This window comes from Pteropus alecto, unplaced genomic scaffold (genome assembly GCF_000325575.1).
Source record: "Pteropus alecto unplaced genomic scaffold, ASM32557v1 scaffold287, whole genome shotgun sequence".
Classification (NCBI taxonomy): domain Eukaryota; kingdom Metazoa; phylum Chordata; class Mammalia; order Chiroptera; family Pteropodidae; genus Pteropus; species Pteropus alecto.
The window spans coordinates 1,055,919-1,076,353 of NW_006439718.1; the positions used below are offsets into that span (position 1 = coordinate 1,055,919).

General features: G+C 43.4%; 1 protein-coding gene across 1 annotated transcript in view; it reads left to right on the forward strand.

The window, feature by feature from the left end:
* Nucleotides 1-20,435, forward strand: part of WDFY4 (WDFY family member 4) — a 265,837-nt gene that overhangs the window by 8,958 nt on the left and 236,444 nt on the right. Inside the window, exons 3-11 of the mRNA XM_025050333.1 lie at nucleotides 2,579-2,693; nucleotides 3,500-3,606; nucleotides 5,611-5,745; nucleotides 8,101-8,290; nucleotides 10,442-10,631; nucleotides 12,387-12,544; nucleotides 14,098-14,550; nucleotides 16,875-16,979; nucleotides 18,396-18,586. Of these exons, the coding sequence (XP_024906101.1) occupies nucleotides 2,579-2,693; nucleotides 3,500-3,606; nucleotides 5,611-5,745; nucleotides 8,101-8,290; nucleotides 10,442-10,631; nucleotides 12,387-12,544; nucleotides 14,098-14,550; nucleotides 16,875-16,979; nucleotides 18,396-18,586 (1,644 nt within the window). The remainder of the gene's footprint in view (nucleotides 1-2,578; nucleotides 2,694-3,499; nucleotides 3,607-5,610; nucleotides 5,746-8,100; nucleotides 8,291-10,441; nucleotides 10,632-12,386; nucleotides 12,545-14,097; nucleotides 14,551-16,874; nucleotides 16,980-18,395; nucleotides 18,587-20,435) is intronic.

The following is a 20,435-nucleotide window of genomic DNA, read 5'->3' on the forward strand; positions in this document are numbered from 1 at the left end:
TGAATTATTAGGGGCATATATATGTAGTTGCAATGTATATTATAGCATGATTCTAAAAACCCATGAGACTATGTATAAATTATATAATAATATGGCTATATTTTTATAACTATAAGTAATATTATTGTGCAATTTATACATAGTCTTACAGGTTTTCACAGACCCATTGTAGCATACTTCTGCAACTTGCTTTTTTCACTTAACGTTTAGTTTCTAGAGTTTATCTGCATTGACACATGTAGCTCTATTTGTTTTTCAGTTCTATATTGCATCTTTATATAAATATGCCACAAATGATTCATTCATGGTCCTATTGATGAACATTAAGTTTTCTTTCCCCAATTTCTTACAATCACAAATAATGTAGCACACATAATTCTTGTCCACACCTTCAGGTGCACATGTGCCAACCTTTCTCTGTGGAACACATCTACGAGTGGAATTGCTGGGTTGTAGGACATGTGCCCCTTTAACTTTCTTGGATCAGGTTAAAAACTTCTTCAAAGAGGTTCTTCCAAGTCACGCTCCATCAGTAGAACATAGAGGTTCCGTGGCCCCTCACCTCATCCACATTTAATATTGTCAGGTTTTTCATTTTTATCAACTTGAAAAGTATAAAATACCTTATCGTGGTTTTAATATACATTTTTCTTATTTTTAGTAATTTGCTATTTATTTTATCTTTTATTAGTTATTTGTTTCATTTGCCTGTTTTTTTTTTTCTAATCAGTTTGTCTTTTCTTACTAAATTGTAGCAGTCTGGATATATTATTCCTTTGTCAGTTATGCATTTCAAATATTTTCTACCAGTTTGTGCTTTGCCTCCTTGTTTTGTATAACATCTTTTAATATAGACAACATTTTTAATGGTTTTTACTTTTTAACAAATATAGTATCTATAGCAAGGAAACACATTGAAATGATTTCTCTTTAGAATTTTGATGCCTTTCTCGCCTTTTCTAGAATGAAGGTCTTGGCTTAAAAACACTTGGTCAGGTCTTTGGGCAGGAATGTAATTTAATATGGCTGGTGAGAGGGACCAGTAGATGGGAGTCTAGCAAAATAGCATTCATAGAGGCTACTGGTTGCCAGGAGAGCACATAGCAGCTATCTTCCTCTTGGGAATTTGGGATGAGAAATTGCCAGAACTCAAGTCCTGGGCCAAGGCTTGTCATTCTATTCTGACTCTTGGTCTGGAGAGAGCTCTCTTCATCCTAAGACTAATGAACTTGGCCTGTGATAACACGGTAGAACAAAGGGAAAAGACTCCGATGAAAAGCAGACCTATAACAGGATTACTACAGAAACTAGGGGGAAATTCTGAAAAAGTCTGGCATCCCATGAAGAATTTTAAAAGTCATGACCACTATTAAGTAGTATCCTAACCTATAAAAGAAAAAAGTCTGAGGAAAAAGCTGACCAAATAGAATAGAAATAAAAAAGAGACAGACAAGAAAGAATTTTAAAGAAATCAAAAAAGGAATAGGAGATTAAAAACAACAACAATAATTTAGATTGGGAAAGAATTTTCTAAACCTGGAACTCAAGTCAGAAAACAAAGAAATAGGTCGAGAAATTTCATTTCATATGAATTTCAGATTTCTGTCCAGCAAAACCAAACAATACTAAGTTCAAAGACAAAATGACATATTTTAAAAAAATGCAGTGTTATGGACCAAGAGTTAACATCTTTATATGCAGACAGCTTTTTAAAATAAATAAGAAAGCTATGAAAATCCTAATAGAATTAGGATTCTATTAGGGCTACGAGTAAAAGGAAGCAATTCGAGAAGCATTAAAGCGTTCACCTATTCTAGTAATCAAAAGACTGTAATTGAGATATTTTTTCTGCTACAAGTTTTCTCATTTGAGATGAAAAGCATGACGGTGCTCAATGTTGGCTTGGGTGTAGAGGAACCAGCTTTCTCGCTTAGAGTCCCTGGAGGCTAATTTGATAAACTTTTTGTAGAGTGAGTTAGTAATATGTACCAAAGAACTAAAAACCACTAAACCAAACCAAATGAACAAAAGGATACCACACTTTTCACCTGCAATCCCACTTTTTGAAATTTATCTGCAGGAAATAATGGCATGACTAAAACTATGATATCTGCAGAGTATTTTAGTAGTGTAGGAGAGGAGAAACAATGAGGCATAGCAATTGATAGGGTAAGGAAAGTGAGGGAGAGGGAGACCTAGAGAATCACTCTTGGAAGTTTCCACTAGGGCAACTGGATGCTTGTTAGGGCCGTTCACTGAAACAAGATGCAGCAGATTTGCGGGGAAGGCAGTGGATTCGGTTATGTGTGTTTAATGTAACAGGAACACAAGTTCAGGTGAGATGTCTAGGGCCCAGTTGGCTGTGGGTTTGGGACTTAGCAGCAAACTGAAGAATTCACAGGCACGAGAGTAGCGACACAGTGGAAGCCAGAGGGTATGCGATGTGGTGGCCTTTTGGATGCACGTGGGAAAGTGAGTATAGCCATTGGTTTGGGTTGGGCAGGACAGAGGGAGGTGACTTTCAGGCCTCGCTTTGTGGCTCTGATATCTCTGACCAAATCTTGTTCATTGCATTCAGGCCTGGGAACACTCCGTGGGGATCATCCACTTTCCCAGTCTCCCAAGGCTGGCAGAAGATGTTTCTAACCAGCTAGCTCAAGAAATACACAAGGCACTTGTGGGAAAGCCTGCAGGTAAGAGAACAGAGGTCCTGGAGAAAGCTTACTAGAGAGCAAAATGGACTCCTCCCAGGCCTCCTGCTCAGTCCTTCTTAGCCTTCTAGTGGAGTTAGCATAGTGCCTTCTAAAGAGCTCAGTGGGCCCAGTTCTGCCACTGAGTACCTTGGGAAAGAAGGGAAAGGCTAGCAGAGCAGGGAAGAAGAACTCTCCAGCACCTGGGAGGGACAGGAACACACACACACACACACACACACACAGAGAGAGAGAGAGAGAGAGAGAGAGAGAGAGAGAGAGAGAACCAGGGCTCTGGGAGATCGTGCTAGAATAAAAGTACACCTGAGTGTTTACTGGAGAGCTTGAAAAAGAGGCCAAAGCATGTTTTTTTGTTGCAGGGTCTCCTGACTTGCATTCTTCCACTTATGGAGCTGGACCCTGGAGGCTGGGCTCTGGAGGGAATTCCAGGGGGAATGAATAGCTTGAGCATGGTGTAGATTTCAGGAATCCCTCCAATATAAGGATCTGTGATATAGAAAGTGGAATGAAGACTCCGGACTATAGGAAGTTTATCACTGAGGAGCTTGTTGTTATTATTTGACAATAGGAAGCCATTGATGGTTGTTGCACAGAGATGGTGGTATGATAAAGGCTATTCTCCGAGGAGATTAATCTGACAGAGTGTAAAATGTTTGGTGTAGGCTCAGGTGGCATTGTGAGGAAGGCATCTTATGGGGAGATAAACCCAAGTGGAGGGGAAGCTGGGTGGGCAAGTTACTGCACTGCCCTGTTGGTGATACTTTCTCTTCTTCCTACGTTGTTCCCAGAGCAAGCACGGGCAGCAGCAGGCCAGTTGCTGCGATGGAAGGGGGATGAGGATCAGGATGGCTACTTGCTCCTGAAGTCAGTGTTTGTGCTCACTGGGACAGACTCGGTAAGTTCCAGGCCCAACTGGCCCTGGCCTGGACACTCCTCATCATGTGCACGGGGAAGTCCCAGCACAGGGCAGCGGGACATGTCAAGTGTATCTTTCTTTTCGTGAAACTGATTTCTCATTTCTCCTCTCTCACTCCCCTTCTGAAATAGAACATGGACTTTGGGGTCTGAAATTCTGGTTTGAATGCTGCCTTTTCAGTTGACAAGCTATGTCTAACCTTGGGCAAATTGCTTTACCTCTCTGTGACTTTGTCATCTTGCTAATTTTAGAATTGGGGATAATAATGCCTCGGGTGAAGGGTTAATGTGTGTGTCAGGGCAAAGCTGGATGTGTCCCAAGCATTGTGTTAATTAATCCTTCCCTAACCCTATGATTTGGATTATGGTGATGTCACATTCGTGGTCAAAAACTCGGCTCACTTATGTTGTGTAACTGCAGTCAGTCTGACTCTAGAGCCTGTGCTCTGAGCCACTGCTCTTTTTTGCCTCCTGTCGAATTCAGACTGAAGGAGCCACACTTGTAGGCACCTGTCCATGGTGCATGCCCACGCAGAGATGATACTCCAGTGAGGTCTCTCCCCCTTCCTTTCCCATTGGTGCTCCATCCTGACTGCCATCATAACTTCTCAACATAAAGGGGAGGCTGGTGCTCCCTCCTTGAGTGTTTTGATGATGGTTGCTGTCTCTCAGGCAGAAGCAGTTCTGGCAGCTGTGGCCATCAGCAGAAATGGCCGGAGGCCCCATGTAGGGCACACCCAGAGACTTATTCATCCGTCATCTATGGGGAGTGCCTTCTGTGCCCGGTCTAGCATGCAGCACCAGGAACAGCAGGGTAGCAGACTGGGGCAATGGCTACCTCAGTCTAATGGTGGCACAGACATCAGACAAGGAGCAGTTATTAGCCAGAGGGAGGACCACTGGGCTTTTCCTCTGCATACACCTGGCCCACCAGCCTGAAGTACAGATCAGGGGCTTTTCTGCCCTTGGGAAAGGACTGTTTTCAGTCTGAGTAGTAAAAATTAACCTTAAGGCTGGTTTTCTACTCTGAGCAGTCCTTCCTCAAAGCAGTGAGAGAAGTAAGCAGTTGGCTTTCAAGGGAGCCAGTGCAGTGTAAGGGACAGGGAGAACATCCCTGATCAGGGTTGCTGCAGAGCCAGGCATCAAGGAAAGAGATGGATGTTACTTGCAATGGGAGCTTTTAGGGGGCAGTGTGGGACCAGGGGCATGCTATTACTGGTTATGACCAGGACTGTGTGTTCTTTTCTCTTTTTCTAACTTACCCACCATGTTTGTCAAATTAGTCAATCAAGTGGAAAACTGTGTGGACAAAATACTTTAGGTGAACCCCACATCTACTCACTTGTGTGAGCACAAGTCTGAGACGTGCTGAGACCACAGCTACAGTAATGCTGGTGAAGCTGTAGGCAGGGCCCATAGAAGAAAGGCCTCTGGGAGCTCCATGCTCAGGCTGGTCCCCTCTCTGCCAGCTTCCTATCTTCTCTCCTCTGTCTGGTAGCTCTGGTTATCTGTCTTCACCTATAGAGTTGTTTTGGTCATAGTGAGGTTTTAGATCTGAACAGGTCCTTCATTCAGTTGTTTGCACTTGATATCAACCACCCGCTCCTGACTGAGTTTCCAGTTCCCTAATCAAGAGGCAACCTACCAAAGTCAGTGATGTGATCATCTAGGAAAGCCTTTGTTTTCATCTCTGTACCAGTCCCTCCCTCCCTCTTTTCCTTCCTGTCATCTATCTTATAAAAGATAACATTCATGCAGCACACACTGTACACTTTATATAAACTTTATCTTTACTATCACCCTGGACAGGTCCTATGATTGTCTCCATTCTTACTAGAGAATGTGTTGCCCAGAGAGAGGAGGTGACTTACCCACATTCCCGGCTACAATGGCCACACAGGCCAAAAGCATGGATCTAGGTCTGGAGCAGTGTGGTGCTGGTTGTGCAGCCATGGGTCACATCATGTCTGCTCTTCCCTTATAGGAGACACTGGGAAGAGTTGCTGAATCTGGGCTCCCCGCCCTGTTCCTGCAGTGCCTTTACCTCTTCTTTGTCTTTCCTCTGGAAAAAGATGAGGTTTTTGAGAATGATGTTCAAGTTCAGAGGATGTTTGTGCAGGTGAGTAAGAGGAGGGGCTGGACTCCTCTGGACCAACACCGTGCTCTGCTCCTCAGAGATGCTCTCATCTTCCTTGGCCCTAATGCTGAAGCTCTTCTGTTCTCTAGGGCCCAACTCACTCCTCTGTCCCCATTTTCAACAAATGCCGGGAATCTTGTGCATTTAGAAAGTAGATTTTCTTCTTCTCTTTCTATCTCACTGTATCTCTGTATCAATATTCCTCTTGTTCTCTCCCAGAAAGGTGTGCTCCTTCTCCACTTGGCCCCACCAGTTCCTTCTCTAGTCTGCGTCCCCGAGCCCCGTCCATTCTCTTCAGCATCTGGAAACTCCTCTCCTTAGCCACTTCCCCTGAGAACAAGCATGCTGACTTCACTTGTATAACTGTAGCCAATGTTTTCTAAGTACTTGTATGTACCCACCCTGTGCCATGGCCTAACATCTGTCACCTCTAAGAGCCCTCTTGTTCATCTCAGAATGTGTGTAGTATTGTGGTCCAGATTCTATACAAACTAAGGTACACTGAGTTAACATGAGCCCAAGGTCACAGAGGTAGTGGGTGGATGGGGGACTGCTGGGGTAGGAACTCTGGGAATCTGGCAGCTGAGTCAACTTGCAGTCAGGCTTTTAACTACTCAGTGATGTCACCTCCTTCCCTTAGAGGCCATCTCTGGCCACTGAGCACCAAATGTGATTTCTTCTTGTCATTCTCATCTCTCCTGTCCTTTCTCACTATCAGCAACAGCTCTTAACATAATTTCTCATCTTCTTTCCCTGCCCCCCTCACTGACAGGTTTTGCTCTCCCAGCTTCTGGGAGGCTATGATCTCTAGAAAACAACTTCTGCTTCTCTCTGACCTTGGGGGCTGGAGGGAGGGTGAGGAGGATTGTGTGTCTTACTCATATTTGTGTACCCAGATCCCAAGCAGTATCTATTCGGGAATTTTCAGGACTATTCGGGAATTTTCAAATGCAGCTGTCCATTGAACATTCATGTTCATATTAATATCCATTTTAGACTAATTCTGGAGCCAGAAACATCATTACCAGAAGGTATTTCACAAGTTCTGGTGGATTCTACTTATGGTGGGTTATCCCCTAAGCTGCTTTTGCTGGGCTCTTAGGCTTCATTTACCTGTATATAATCATATTCCAAGTGGTGACCGGGATGCAGTAGTGGGCACTTTAACAAGTCTTTGTTGTGTGGCTTTTATGGGCCTGGCAGGGAGCGAGCGCAACCCAGTCTTCACAATTCTCTCCATGGATGAACAAAATACACACCACTGTGATAGACAATGTCTGCATTCCTCAGGGTTTTCCTTAGTTCATTCCACAAAAATATAAAGTTCCTCCTGGGTATGGCTCTTTGCCAGACTGACGGTTCCTGCAGCAAGCACAGTCCCTTCTCTTGTATAAATAACAGAAAGAAGATGCAGAAGCCCAATAGGGGAACAGTCACATGAATAAATAAGCAATGCCTAATTTTTTAGGTGCCGTGAAGGAAAGGTCAAAGGTGTGCTGGGATATGAGCTTAGGGAACTGATTTCTAGTAGAGGATAAAGGAGGCTGTTCTGAGGAAACAACATTGAACCAGAATTGAAGGTTGAGGCAGAGGTGCAATAGAGGAGAAGAGGGGCGGGGAGCAAAAATGGTCATCCAAGCAAAGGGTCGCATGAGCACACTCACCTGCAGAGATCTGCCCAGTTTGGACTCATGTGGAAGGAGCTTTCCGTTTGCCGAAATGGAAGGAGATCCAATTAGATTGCTAAGAGCCAAAGAAAGAAGAGTCAGGGCAGGTCTCCACTGAACTCTGCGTGCCATGATTCACTCTAAGTGGATAGACAGTATCTGAAGTCCATAAGGAGACTGAGTTGGCAGGGACAAGGGCCCTGGTTAAGAGGTTATGGAACAATGTTTATGATCTTATGGAGAAGTCAAGTTTGAGTGCTACAGGAGCACATCTTTCTTTTTAAATAACATTGGGTCCTGTTAATTCTGTATTTTAATGGTTGATGCCGTTTCCCCAACATTTCTACATAAAAAGACGGCTCTCTAAGCCAAAAATTTTGTTATTCTGACTTGGAAAGGAAAACTACTGCTTCTATGAGGATTATGAGTTCAGACTTAATCCCCAGGCCCCATCATACTTTTCTAGGTGGCACTGTTGATCATGCTGGTCTGGGGCAGAGAGTGCCCACAGAACCCATCCTTTGTGCTAATGTGTGCCCACTGGTGCTCTGGAAAAACAAGGAACAAATCCACTGCATGAAGGAGGCTTCCTGACCAAAGTCTTCTTGGTTTCTTCCCTTCCTCCCTCCTTCTTCCACTCCCTCTCTCTCTCTCTCTTTTTTTTTTTCAGATGTTGCTCAATATTTGCAGTGAGTCTCAGGGGCTGGAAGGACTTCTCTCAGGGAATGAGCTCAAGTCTTTAGTGATTGCCACAACCTGTCTTCAGGAGCAAAGCTGTTGCTTTTGGAAGGAGCCCACCTTCTGTGTGCTGAGGGCAATCTCCAGGGCTCAGAACCTCAGCATCATCCAATACCTGCAAAGTAGGTCCTTGGGGGACCGGGGATAGGCTGTGGGCCCACTTTCTACAACAAGACCCTGGAATACTCTTGCAGCATCAGGATAGATTTCTGAGACCAAAAATGAGATGGACAAACAAGATTTTCACTGATGCTCATCTATGTCCAGTGGATGACCCTTATTGCTTGGTTCCATTAATGAAAGTGCTTTTATTGTTCATTTTGGTATTCCATTGGAAGAGGGAGGGAAAGAAAAACATATTTACTGTCCATATATTGTCAAGAAGACACTGCATTGGGTCTATTTGTATGTTATCTCATTTGTTTCTTTGAGATAGATATTAATAATTAATGCCATTTTGCAATGGGGGAAACAGAAATTAGGAGTTGCTGAAGAATTTTCCAAGGCTCACCAGCTACTGAAGAAGAGAATCAAAATTTAAACCTATAGATACCTACTTCCAATGCCTTAGATTCTGCTCTGGGTAGCATGTTTAGGGGTTAAGGCCATTGATTCTAGAACCAGACAGCCAGGATGTGGACTCCTGCTCTGCCCTCATAGTTGAATGACCTTGGACAATTAACCACTTGAGTGCCTTGGTTCTTTTATTTGTAAAATGGGGATAATAATCCCACTGATGTCATTGGATTGTTGTGACACTTCCTTAGCGTCGTCTGCCTCCTCTTGAAAATCCAGACAATGCTGGGAAAGCGCAGACACCACATTGGCTCACAGAATCTCAGGAAAGTGTATTAGCTTCCTCTTAGAGCTGGGAGGGAAGCTCTGCCAGGCTAACTCCAAGGGAAACATTTTGACAAAGGTTTACTTCAACTGACCTCCTCACCCACCATGTGTCATTTCCTCAGCTCTACTAGCTGAAGTGCTTCTTGGGAGTATAGCTTTCCAATACTTGGGCTGCCCCAAGGTATGGGATCTTTTAGGGAGTGGCTCAGAGCCTGCCAGTGTGACCTGCTTATTTTCAAACACCTGCCGTGTGGTCTTTCTTCTTTTTGGGACCTCCTGTAAAGGAGAACATCAGCCAGTGAGAGCTGGGAGAGCTCAAGCCCACTCTCTTACTGTAAGTGAGCCCGGGCTATAATGGCAGCCCCAGTTTAGGGATTCAAAACACCTAGTGAAGCCAGGGACTGGAGGAAATGGTTTAGGGCTGAGCTGCGCCCCCCCCCCCCAAACACACACGCTGGAGTTGGAGACTTCTGAAAAAAGGCTACATGCATTGGTGGTGAGTGTTCCTCACTGTATTGTTACCCTCACCTGGAAAAGAAAAATTCTACCTCAGCGAGGAGCCTGCCACCTGGAGCACTGTACTCCCTTAGGGGAATGGGTAGTTTCCTTGGGCGTATAGGCTGAGGAGAAAGTCTGGAAGTAAGGGATGACCTGGTGCTTACCTGCCAGGCTCTCAACTCTTGGGACTGCTCTGCCCAGCACACAGACTTTCTGGTGCATCTGAGGCCTCACAGCTGAGGGGCTGAGCACTTGGTAGGCAATTCTACTAAGTACTTGGTAGGCAATTCTCCTGACTTTATCTGCACTCAGAAGAGACTCTTTTCAATGAAAGAGCCCTAACAATAGGAATCAATCAAAATGCAAATCCAATGACATCTCTTCTGACTCAAATCTTTCCTGCCTTCCTACAGCTCTGGAGTAACCAGAATGGCCAGGCATCACAGGAGCAGGCCCAGCTTTCCTCCCCCTCCCTTGTGGTCCACACTTCTGGGCTCCAAACCCCTCATTCTGTTTGCCCTCCCCTTATCACATATTTATATATCCCTCCCTGCACTTTCCACTGAGCTAATATCTGCTCATCTGCAGTGTTGCTTCCTTAAGGCCTTCAATGCTCTTGCCTTGGGTCTTGCATCTCATTACCTAATGGATTTAGGCTCTTCCACATTCTGAGAATTAGGAGTGGAGGGCTAAGAGACTTTCTTTCTCTTCCTATTTTGCCTGTTCTCCTTTGGGGTCTGCAGAATGTGGCTCTCAAGCTGGCACTTCCCATGGGGGAGTCTTCTTGATCCAAGAGGCAAAAGAAAAATGTTTTGGATTAATTCTCATTCACATCTTGATATACAATTTAAAGGAGGGGTGGGGAGGGAATGACTGGCAGAAAAGCTAGTGCTTCTGAGGAGATGGTGGTGTGTTTTGTTTTCCTCCTGTAGCCATGGATTGTATCAAGATATCACTCCAGAACCTCTCCAGGCTTACAGACTCTCTATCTGCCCCTGAACTGAGTGAGGCCATGAACCTCATCTTGGGCTTTGTGAAGGATTCCTACCTTGTCTCCTCGGCTCTGCTCCTGGAGTTTGAGAATGGGGAGGGCTACCCCCTGCTACTCAAAGTGTTGCTCCGGTAAGTGGCTGTACTTGGTGTGGGAGAAACCACCAAACCTAGGTCCTCAGAATCATTTGGGGTGCTTTGGAAAAAGGCAGATATTGAGGCTTCTCAGAGTGTCTTCTGAAATACAAATCTCTGTAGAGCATGGCCAGAGAGACTTTTATTGCAAAAGCGATTCAATGTGCAGCAGGTTTGAGAGCCACTTCCTCAGAGAACCAGTGAATGATTGTGATAATAGTTTTACCAAGTCCTTATGGTGGTATGTATCACTTACATGCCTGTGGGCCTGACAAACAACTGTCAGAACCTCTATGACTGTGCTGGAGGGCTTTCTGGGACTGCTGTAACTAGCTCTGCCTAAATGCTTGGGGACTGGAAGTGCCAAAGAATTAGCAACCCTTAGGACCAGCCCTCAAGCAATGACTGGCAGAATCTGATAAATACCTAGCAAAGTTGCCCCTTGTGGAGGTATTGGGGCTCTATTCTGCCTCCCAGAGTCCCCAAGAGGATTAAACTTCCATGGCCCAATGAGGAACTTGCTTGATAATCCTCTGTATTGGCTTTCTTCCTTTCCCTGTTGCACAGCGCCTCTCCCCTACTGGTATTTTGGGATCAGCTCTCAAACTACTCTCCCTCAAATCCTTGACCCATGGTAAACCCAAATGGGTCAGGAGTAATTTCTCCACTCTGACTTGGCAGGGATTGGATACGCCAAGAGATGGAAATCAAAGAAATTCTTTGATTTTCCAAACTCTTCCACTGATATTAGGAAAACTACTTAAGGGCAAGACCACATATATTTTCCTGGGCTTTGCTGAGAATATAAAAAGCCTTTTTCCTCTGTGGGGTGCAGCTTACTCTGTGTTTTATGGACTTCACTACAATTAGGCTTCCAGTCTAGAGGGGTGACTTGGATGAGGTGGCTGAAGTCTCTCAGTCCAGAGTCTCCAAAAGGGTGTGAGGGCCTTCCCCCAAAGGAACATAACAATTAATGTCCTTATGGGGACATCACACTTTATATTAGTCTGAACCATGACCAACTGGCTCCTGCTACCATAGAGATCTATGTCATAGCAGTTCTAGAACATTTTTTATTTATTATTATTATTATATGGGGCTTGGCTTTCCCCAGACTTCTTGTGGGAGGCAGGAGGTAGGAAATTAGCCCATTCTAGGAAGTGTCAGGAAGGACCTATTGCAGCACATTGGTTTTCCTTTCTACTTTAATTGAAGTTGCACTGCCAACACTTTTACTCTTGACATGGCAGAGCTGTAATAAGACTTGAGAGACCCTTCCCCACAAGAAGAGCAAAGTAGTCCATCTACACATAAGTAGCTAAAAACAAAAACCATACTCTATCTTGAAATAAGCATAAGGAAGTCTAATAAAGTTCGATTATTTCCCACGACGTTTCATTTTTTTGCTCTTTGGAAATGCTAAATCTCTCACTTTGGGGGTGTTCCTTTTCTGTTGGTGCCTGAAGCGCATGCCTTTTGGGGATCCCAGCCACGGAAAGCAGCCTTCTTGTGAGCAAATGCTGTTGCTCTTCCCATGTTTCTCTGTACGTTTAGATCTAAGGCTGACTTTTGCAAATAGAGTGACTTTTACTCTGGGCACTCCCTTGCCTTTTGCTGCTGATTCGGTGGAGACCTTTGAGGTCTTCTCCAGCACCTTATTATGCATCACCTCTTCATCGCAGTGAGTACCATAAGCAAACATGACTGCTCTGTCCAAGAAGTCCAGGGAGCTGGCCTCATGTATCCCTACAGGTACGAAGGGCTGACCCAGAGCGAAGTGGACCCTCACCTGGAAGAGCTCCTCGGGCTGGTGGTGTGGCTGACCACCTGTGGGAAGTCAGAACTGAAGGTGTTTGACAGTGTCACTTACCCTCAACTGGAAGGCTTCAAGTTCCATCATGAGGCTTCTGGTGGGTTATTTTGTGTCTCTGGGTGCCTGGCAGCAGCTGGAGCTATGCCCTGACAAAGCTACATAGATCTTTCTCTGATTCTTTGTAAAGAAACAAACACTTGGCACATGTCAGGGACACAATGGATTTAAAATCTCTCTCTTACAGATTTTTCTAAATGTCTTAGGTGAGACTTAAAGGAAATCTTCGATTAATAAAGGCAAAAACTTGAATGATGAAGGGAGCTTCTGATCTCTGTTGCCACCTCCGGTGTGACTTATTCTGTGACATTTGATTACATAATGGGGACTGATGACTCTGCAACAGTCACCCAGGCTCAGAGTCAGTGCCTCCTCAGTTCTCTAAGATTTGACTGACTGACTGACTGACTGATTGATTGATTGATTGATAAATTTGATTAGCATTCATTGGTGCTTTCTGTGCAGTGGACACTCTGCCCCATCCTGGGCACCACTGTGAACAGGCAAGGTGTTTGCTTCCTACAAATTCTCTGTAGAGACTGTTGCACATACACAGAACAATAATCTGCTCCATAACTGACTGATAAATGCATTAGGCGCAGTGGTGACAACAGGCGGGTATCTGAATTAGTCAAGAAATCCTGTATAGAGCATGAGGTTTTAAGGCTAAATGTGGGTTGTCCAGGTACAAAGGAAGGGATAGAAGTTTAAAGCCAGAAAGTACAGACTGGAGAAAGAAATGGAGATTGGAAACATCTGGGTGAGTCTGGGGGAATGGCACAGAGACCTTCACAGACCAGAGTGCAGAGGCTGCAGAGCTTGGGGTTAGTACAGGAAAAAGACATTGGATGGGACTCCAGGCGGGTCACAAGGAAGTGTCTGGATCAAAGAGAAGTTCCAGAAACATCTCTGGTGTCCAAGGCCGGAGGCAGGGAGCTTTCAGATGAAGTGTCTCCAGGGCAAGAGAGAATGAAGTTTAACTTTCCAGTTGGAAAGACAGGAGGGGGTGGGTTTGAAAGGTGTCTTTATTTAACAGCTTGTTTAGAAATGAAACTGACTTTGCTTAGTAATCTTTCACATAATTTGATTTTAATTGATTGAAACCAATCTACCAGCCCAGGGCTGCTCAATGGAAATATAATGTGAACCACATTACCTTATTTTATTTTAAGTGTTTTCATAGCCATATTAAAGAAAAACAGCTTAAATTATTTATAATAATATATTTTATTTAACTCAGTATATCCAAAATATTCCCATCTTAACATAGGGTCAATACAAATAATTGTTAATGATATATTTTTTTCATTATTTTCTTTGTGCTATGTCTTGGAAAGCTGGTGTGCATTTTTACACTCATAGAATATCTCAGTTTAGAGTGACATTTTGAGTGCTCAATTACCTGCCACATCTTGGATAAAGCAACTCCAGCCTTATAGTTTGGGCAACTGGATTTCTGGACTTCTGATAGACATTTACTTGCAGGTGTCAGAAAATAGGAACTTTAAATGATATTTCTTAATGATAATGCAAACTTGTATTTCTAAGCATAGGCAGGAGAAATGACTTGAAAGATTATTCTTTCATCTTCAGGGGTGACTGTTAAGAATCTTCAAGCATTCCAAGTACTACAGAATGTTTTCCACAAAGCCAGCAACTCTATTCTCTGCACGAAAGTCTTACTGGCCATCAGAACCATGTGGTCCTGGAATGCCCGCAACTTCTTCCTGCTGGAGTGGACCTTACAGCCCATCTCGCAGTTTGTGGAGATGGTACCCCTGAAGCCAGCCCAAGTGCAGATGCACTTCTTCCAGCTCCTGGAGGCCCTGGTGTTCGAGCTGCATTATGTGCCCCATGAGATTCTGGGAAAGGTGCAGCGCCTGATCAAGGAGAGCCCTGAGCCACTCTGTACCCTCGTGGCTCTGCAGAGTGTCCTCAGGATAGCCAGCGTGGACCCACTCTTCACTGACATCTTCCGGGACTCGGGGCTCCTGGGCCTGCTGCTAGCCCAGCTGCGGAAGCGGGCTAAGATCCTGAGGAAGTCAGGTGTGTAGGAGTGTCAGAGGCAGGGAGTGGGGGAACAGACTGGGAGTCAGTGTTAGCTGGGCCTGGTCTGCATGTCTGCCCTGCCACCCACCAACATAACAGAGAAAGTGAGCATGCCCATGTCACCTAGTGTCATGGGGGCCAGAAAAGGTACCCCTGGGGCACATGACTTCATAGAGCAGCAGCCTCTCTATTTTGTATAACTGGCCTGATCTTTCCCATGAAGAAATAAGGAGGATGGGTGTAACTTTAAACAGACTCACGGGGCTAACTCCTGCCCGATGAATTCTCAGCTTTCAGAGGTCTTTTTCACTAGATATTGTCTGAATATTTAGATGGGGAGATAGCAGAGGGAAGGACTGGTCCTCAGTAATTCAAAGGGGAAAGAAAAAACAGAGAGGCTTAGGGCTCTTGTTGGGGACCTGTCTAGGTCAGCTGGGTTATGGCTGACTTGCTTACTCAGTGTTGTTAGGCTCAATGGTATTCCGCTTGGAGCAGGGGTCATTGCTACCTGGCTTGTCCCTCTGAGTCTTGTGTGTACTTTGCTGAGCTGTGCACCCATGGTTCCTTGGCATCATCCTTTCATCCCTGTCTCAGCCCTTACACTCTGGACTCTCAATGTTATCAACTTCTGCTCCTCCTGTGGGACTTCAGGGTCCTTCTGTCCAGGCCAGAGTGCACTCAGGAGTGATATCCTGAGCTCTCTCACTGACTACCACACCCCATGCACATACTCTGTTGGGGCCACTCTATGGGGTTGTCTGCAATGCCCACTTCTACCAACTTTCAAACAGGAATTGGAGTGAAAACTCCTTTCGGATCCCCACGGCTTTCCCTCAATCTGTTTATACCTGCCCCTCTGGGATTTCAGCCTGGAGGGACATTGAGACACAGGAAGCCATATATATATATATATACTCATACACACACACACATATATGTGTGTGTGTGTGTGTGTGTGTGTGTGTATATACACACACACACACAGCATTATGTGTTCACCTCCCATAGTTAGATCTCTTTCTGTCATCATATATTTGACCCCTTTACTCCATCTACCTACCCCCTCACCCGTATGTAAGTATGTGTGTGTGTGTGTATGTGTGTGTGTGTATATACACACACACACACACGCACACACACATATATATACACATATATATGTATATCATAGAGCTGTTGTGAGAATTCAACAAGGAAATATCTGAAAATGACCCATTGTTGTGTTGAGCGCATAATAAGTATTCGAGAAACATTGGTCATCTTATCCCTATAGGCTCTGTGCTACCTTATGGGAGACTGAGATAAACTTGTAAGGAGGAGCTCTTACACACTTTTTGGGGTTCAGGAAGTACCCATGCTTCCCTGGGAGTGTCAGGGCTGAGGATAAGGCACTCCCATCTTAGCATAGCTGGGCCCTGGGTCAGGCCTTGGAGTGTCTTTTGTGTGTTCTTCTTTCTAGTGCTCTTTACACAGTCTTTTTGTTTAACTCTCTGTGTTATCTTAACTATATATTGTTTTTCAGCAGCCTGACATTGAGTTTGCTCTTAATCCCAATCCCAGACCTATGACCAGTCCCAGGAGAATTCGAACTTTTTTTTGTGAGCTGATGTATCCAATCTTACTTTATGCTTTCTATTGTTAAGTGTTTCTTGTTGTTTCTTAGATATTTGTCTCATAGTTAATAAACTCTACCTTTACTCATTCATTCATTCATTCATTCCCCCAACTATGTATTGAATTTTCCTCTCATGTCAGGTATTTTATGGCACTGGGGATTCAATGCTGAACACATAGACCTGGTTTGCCCTCATGGATCTAATGGGGACATCTATCTACCCCAGAATCTCTTAGGCATCTTCACGCCTGTGGTGTGAGCTGTCAATCCTCCCTCCCTGGCAGGAATGGCAAACTATACAAGTGTCCAAATGAAACTCAAGAAGGCAGAGCTTCAGAGATTATGCAGGATAGTGGTTCTCCAAGAGGTGTCCTCAGATCTGGCCCATCGGCATCATTTGGAAACTTGTTAGAAATGCAATTATAAGACCTTACCCAGGATCTCCTAAGTTGGAAACTCTGGGGAAAGGACTCAGCTTCTGGATTTTAACAGTGAGCCCTCCAGAAAATTTCGATGTGCTCAAGTTGAAGAAATATTGCTCTAAGGGACAGTAGAGTTACATCTTACAAATTGAGATGCATATTCCCTTATAATAGAAGCATTATCTTCCTATTTCCATAACAGGATAGAAAACTAATGGAATCAAAGATTTAGGATCATACCATACGCACTTAATTTTTTTTTTATTGTTTCTTAAATATGGCAGGAAGCAAAGAGTCCACTCCCAGTGTTCAGGATCCAGAAAGGGAACTGACCTGTGTGATGCTGAAAACTGTAGTCACACTTCTGAAAGGCTCAGTTCGGAATGCGGGTAAGGATGGCACCAAATTTGTCTTGTCACTGCTTGGTAAAACAGTAACTATTTTTGGTGATTTATGTCAATGTTCAAAGGAAGACCAGCACTAATGTGTGGTTAATGTCCATTTGCTGGTTGATGTTCAATGATCATCAGTAAATTGGTAGACACCTCAGTTGACACCTTTTTCTTTTAAAATTGCTAAATAAGGTTGAGAGGAAAGGTGTATTCTAAATTTATGAGACCACAAAGCACCCCTCACCCCATCCTTTAATGTGAAATCCTTTAAGATCCTGCTGCACTGACTAGATGCTTAAAAAAAATCCAAATAATAAAATACAAAGAAAATTTGTCATTTTTAAGAGAGTTAATTTGATGTGCTTCCAGCCTTTAATGGACTTAACTCCGAACATCCAAGAAAATTTTTAGCTTTCTAAGATCATGCAGCTTCCAAATTTTTTAAAAACAATATGTGCATATAATATACATTCATACATTTTATACTATGAAGCTTCAAAAAAGTGACAGATGCTTTAACAAAGTGACATCAGAGGGCTCGGTGATTTGAAGCATCTTTATCTGAAGCACTCACAGACCAATTATACCAAAAGTGAATGATTATTTCCTGTGGCAGAGGGTCTCTAGTGTTAGGCTATAAAAGATTCCCTGGAGGTGCTGTTAAAATGCATATTCCTATAGATTTAATTAAAGCAGGCCAAGGTAGAGCTCAGGAATCTACTTTTAAACAGACTTCCAAGACGATTTCCATGTAGGGAGCATCTTATCCATAATTGGAGAACTCATGCTTTATGGAATTGACCAGTCACATCCACATTTGAACAATCCAGTTACTTCCCAGTTCTCATTTCACATGTGATAACATCAAATATCAATCTTGTGGAAAAAATTCTTAGGATTACTTTTAAACAAAAACATACCGCCAGCCAAATTTCTTTAATTCCACATCCTCCACTTCCCAAGAAACTACCTAGGAATTAAATATATTATTAATTTCAATTATGGTTTGATTTCACTGAGAATTTTGGCAGAGAGAAGAGAGAGAATTGCCATCTGCCCTGGATTAGGAAATTTTGTTGAAATAAAAGGCAGAAGTATATCTAGTTAAAGTTTATATTACTTAGGTTTCTGTAAAAAAAAAAGAAAGACATTTTTCAAAAACAGAATTCTCACTGGAGAAGAAAGCAGTTTTTCTTTTTAACTCTCAGCTCCACAGTTTCTCTTTTCCTCTTTTCATTTTAAAAGTGAGTATAGATTTTGAAAAAGTTTCTAGTGGGCAGAAGAGACACACGAGAATGTAGCAAAACAGACTAGGACACTGTAAGGAACTTTCAATTACAATTTCCTTGTAATTGAAACTAAGGTGCCAAGGTCCTCAGCACTCTAGCCCCATACTGTCTCTCTGGTCTGCAGTTGTCCTCAAAGACCATGGCATGGTGCCCTTCATCAAGATCTTCCTGGACGATGAGTGGTACCGGGGAGCCTCACTCAGCATCTTGGAGCAGCTCTCAGTCATCAATGCTGAGGAGTATATGAGCATCATTGTGGGTGCTTTGTGCTCATCCACTCAAGAGGAGCTGCAGCTGAAACTGGATCTCCTGAAGGTAACGTCCTCTTTGTGATGGGCTTTCCCATGGACATGTAGCGGGTGATTGACATCAGCCCTTGCATTCATTCACTCAGTTGGTTACTGTATTACACAGGTAGGGTAGTACCAGATGCAACAACAAATAAACCCTACTTCCTCAGTAGCCTGACACATTAGGAGTTTCTTTCTTATGTCCATACAGTCCAATCAATGATTAGAGGGGTATCATTCAGGGACAGCTGTCACCTGGGCAGCTAATCCAGCCAGTAAATAAAGGAATGAAGAGAATGGAGAATTGCACAGGGAATCCTTGTTTGGGCCTAGAAATGGCACATGTTAGCTTCTGTCCAATTTCCTTTGGGCAGAACTTTGAACAGGACTCATTTTGGATTCAAAGAGTGCCAGAAAATGTAGTCCCTGGCTGGGCACCTACTTTCCAGCAACCCTGTAAACTAAGGAAGTGGAGCCTGAATCAGTGGTGCCCAAGTAGCTGCCTTGTTTACTTGTCCAGAATTCAGTGAGCATATAGCAATTACCAGGTCTGATGCAGAATGCCTGGGACATAACATTGAGTGAGAAACAGCCCTTGTCATCTGGGAGCTGCCTTCCATGTTTGAGGAAGGTGCACAGAGAATGTTTGAGCTGGGCAAAGAAAGCAAAGGGTGATCAAAGACACTGGAACTGTGAGTGTCAGGGAGAAGTAAAACGAGGGTGCCACCTTTGGGCAACCAAGAGGTGTATATGTTTTTATTTTTGTAATATTTTCAGTAATCATCAAATTATCTTAAAACACTTGAAGATGATAATAAGTATAATTGCCACCATCCCTTCTGCATTATACTTTCACAATTTTGTTGCTGTTCCTGCCTTTTCATTCCTTTTGTCTTTGTGGGTTTATGCCTTAAAAAAATTCCTTTTCTTTTGTTATATGCTGTTTAAGAGAAGAGCAGATGTAAATTCAAATATTTCCCAGGAAGCTGACTTTGGGACCGTTCACATGTATGTGTAACATAGTCCCATATAAAATACACACTTATGTGTTGTTAACATACCACGCTTGAAAACTGGTGAATTAAAAAATAATACAAAGTTACTCTGAGTTCCGAAATTAAATCATTAACCTTACTTAGCCATGACCATCTTTGTACAAAACCATTTTAACATTTAGAGAATGGTGTTCAGTTTATTTTATCTACTTTATTGTTCTGCAGAGCCAATGTCAGACACTGACGTAGCTGTGTTACTGTCATCACATGGTCTAAACCTGCAGTGCTTGATGTGGCCAAAGCATCACGAGAAGCTCATTTAAAAGTGGCATTATGCCCATGACTATCATGTATTTATCAAATGACAAGAACCGAAACTATGATTTAATTACAGCCACCCTCCCCCCCGCAAAAACCCTGCAAAACCTGTAAAGGGATTTATATGAAATGCAAAAACAAAGTTAAATGTCTTTTGAAATACACTAGAGTCCTATGATTATGTGAAGTAAAGGGATTGAAGAAGGCATGTAAAGGAGACAGTCAGGGAGAGATATCAAGAATTAATGACAATTTACAGCTGGGAAGGACCTTAGCTTCATGTATGTGGTCCAGTCTTAATGTTCCAATGGAGACAATTCTGGAGAACTTCTAATACTAAATGGTGCAGTTGAGTTTGAACCTAAGACTAGCGACTTAAAATCCTCTTCACCATGCTGTTTGTTGCATTTTTTCCAACATGCCTATGTTCAGCTGTATTTACATTTGCCTTATTGTGATAAGAAACAAGAAAGACATGGGCCAAGGCAGTCAGGACTTTGGTTCTTTACTGGGCAAATAATTGTAATCCCCATATATTTCTGACATTTTCATATTGAAAGT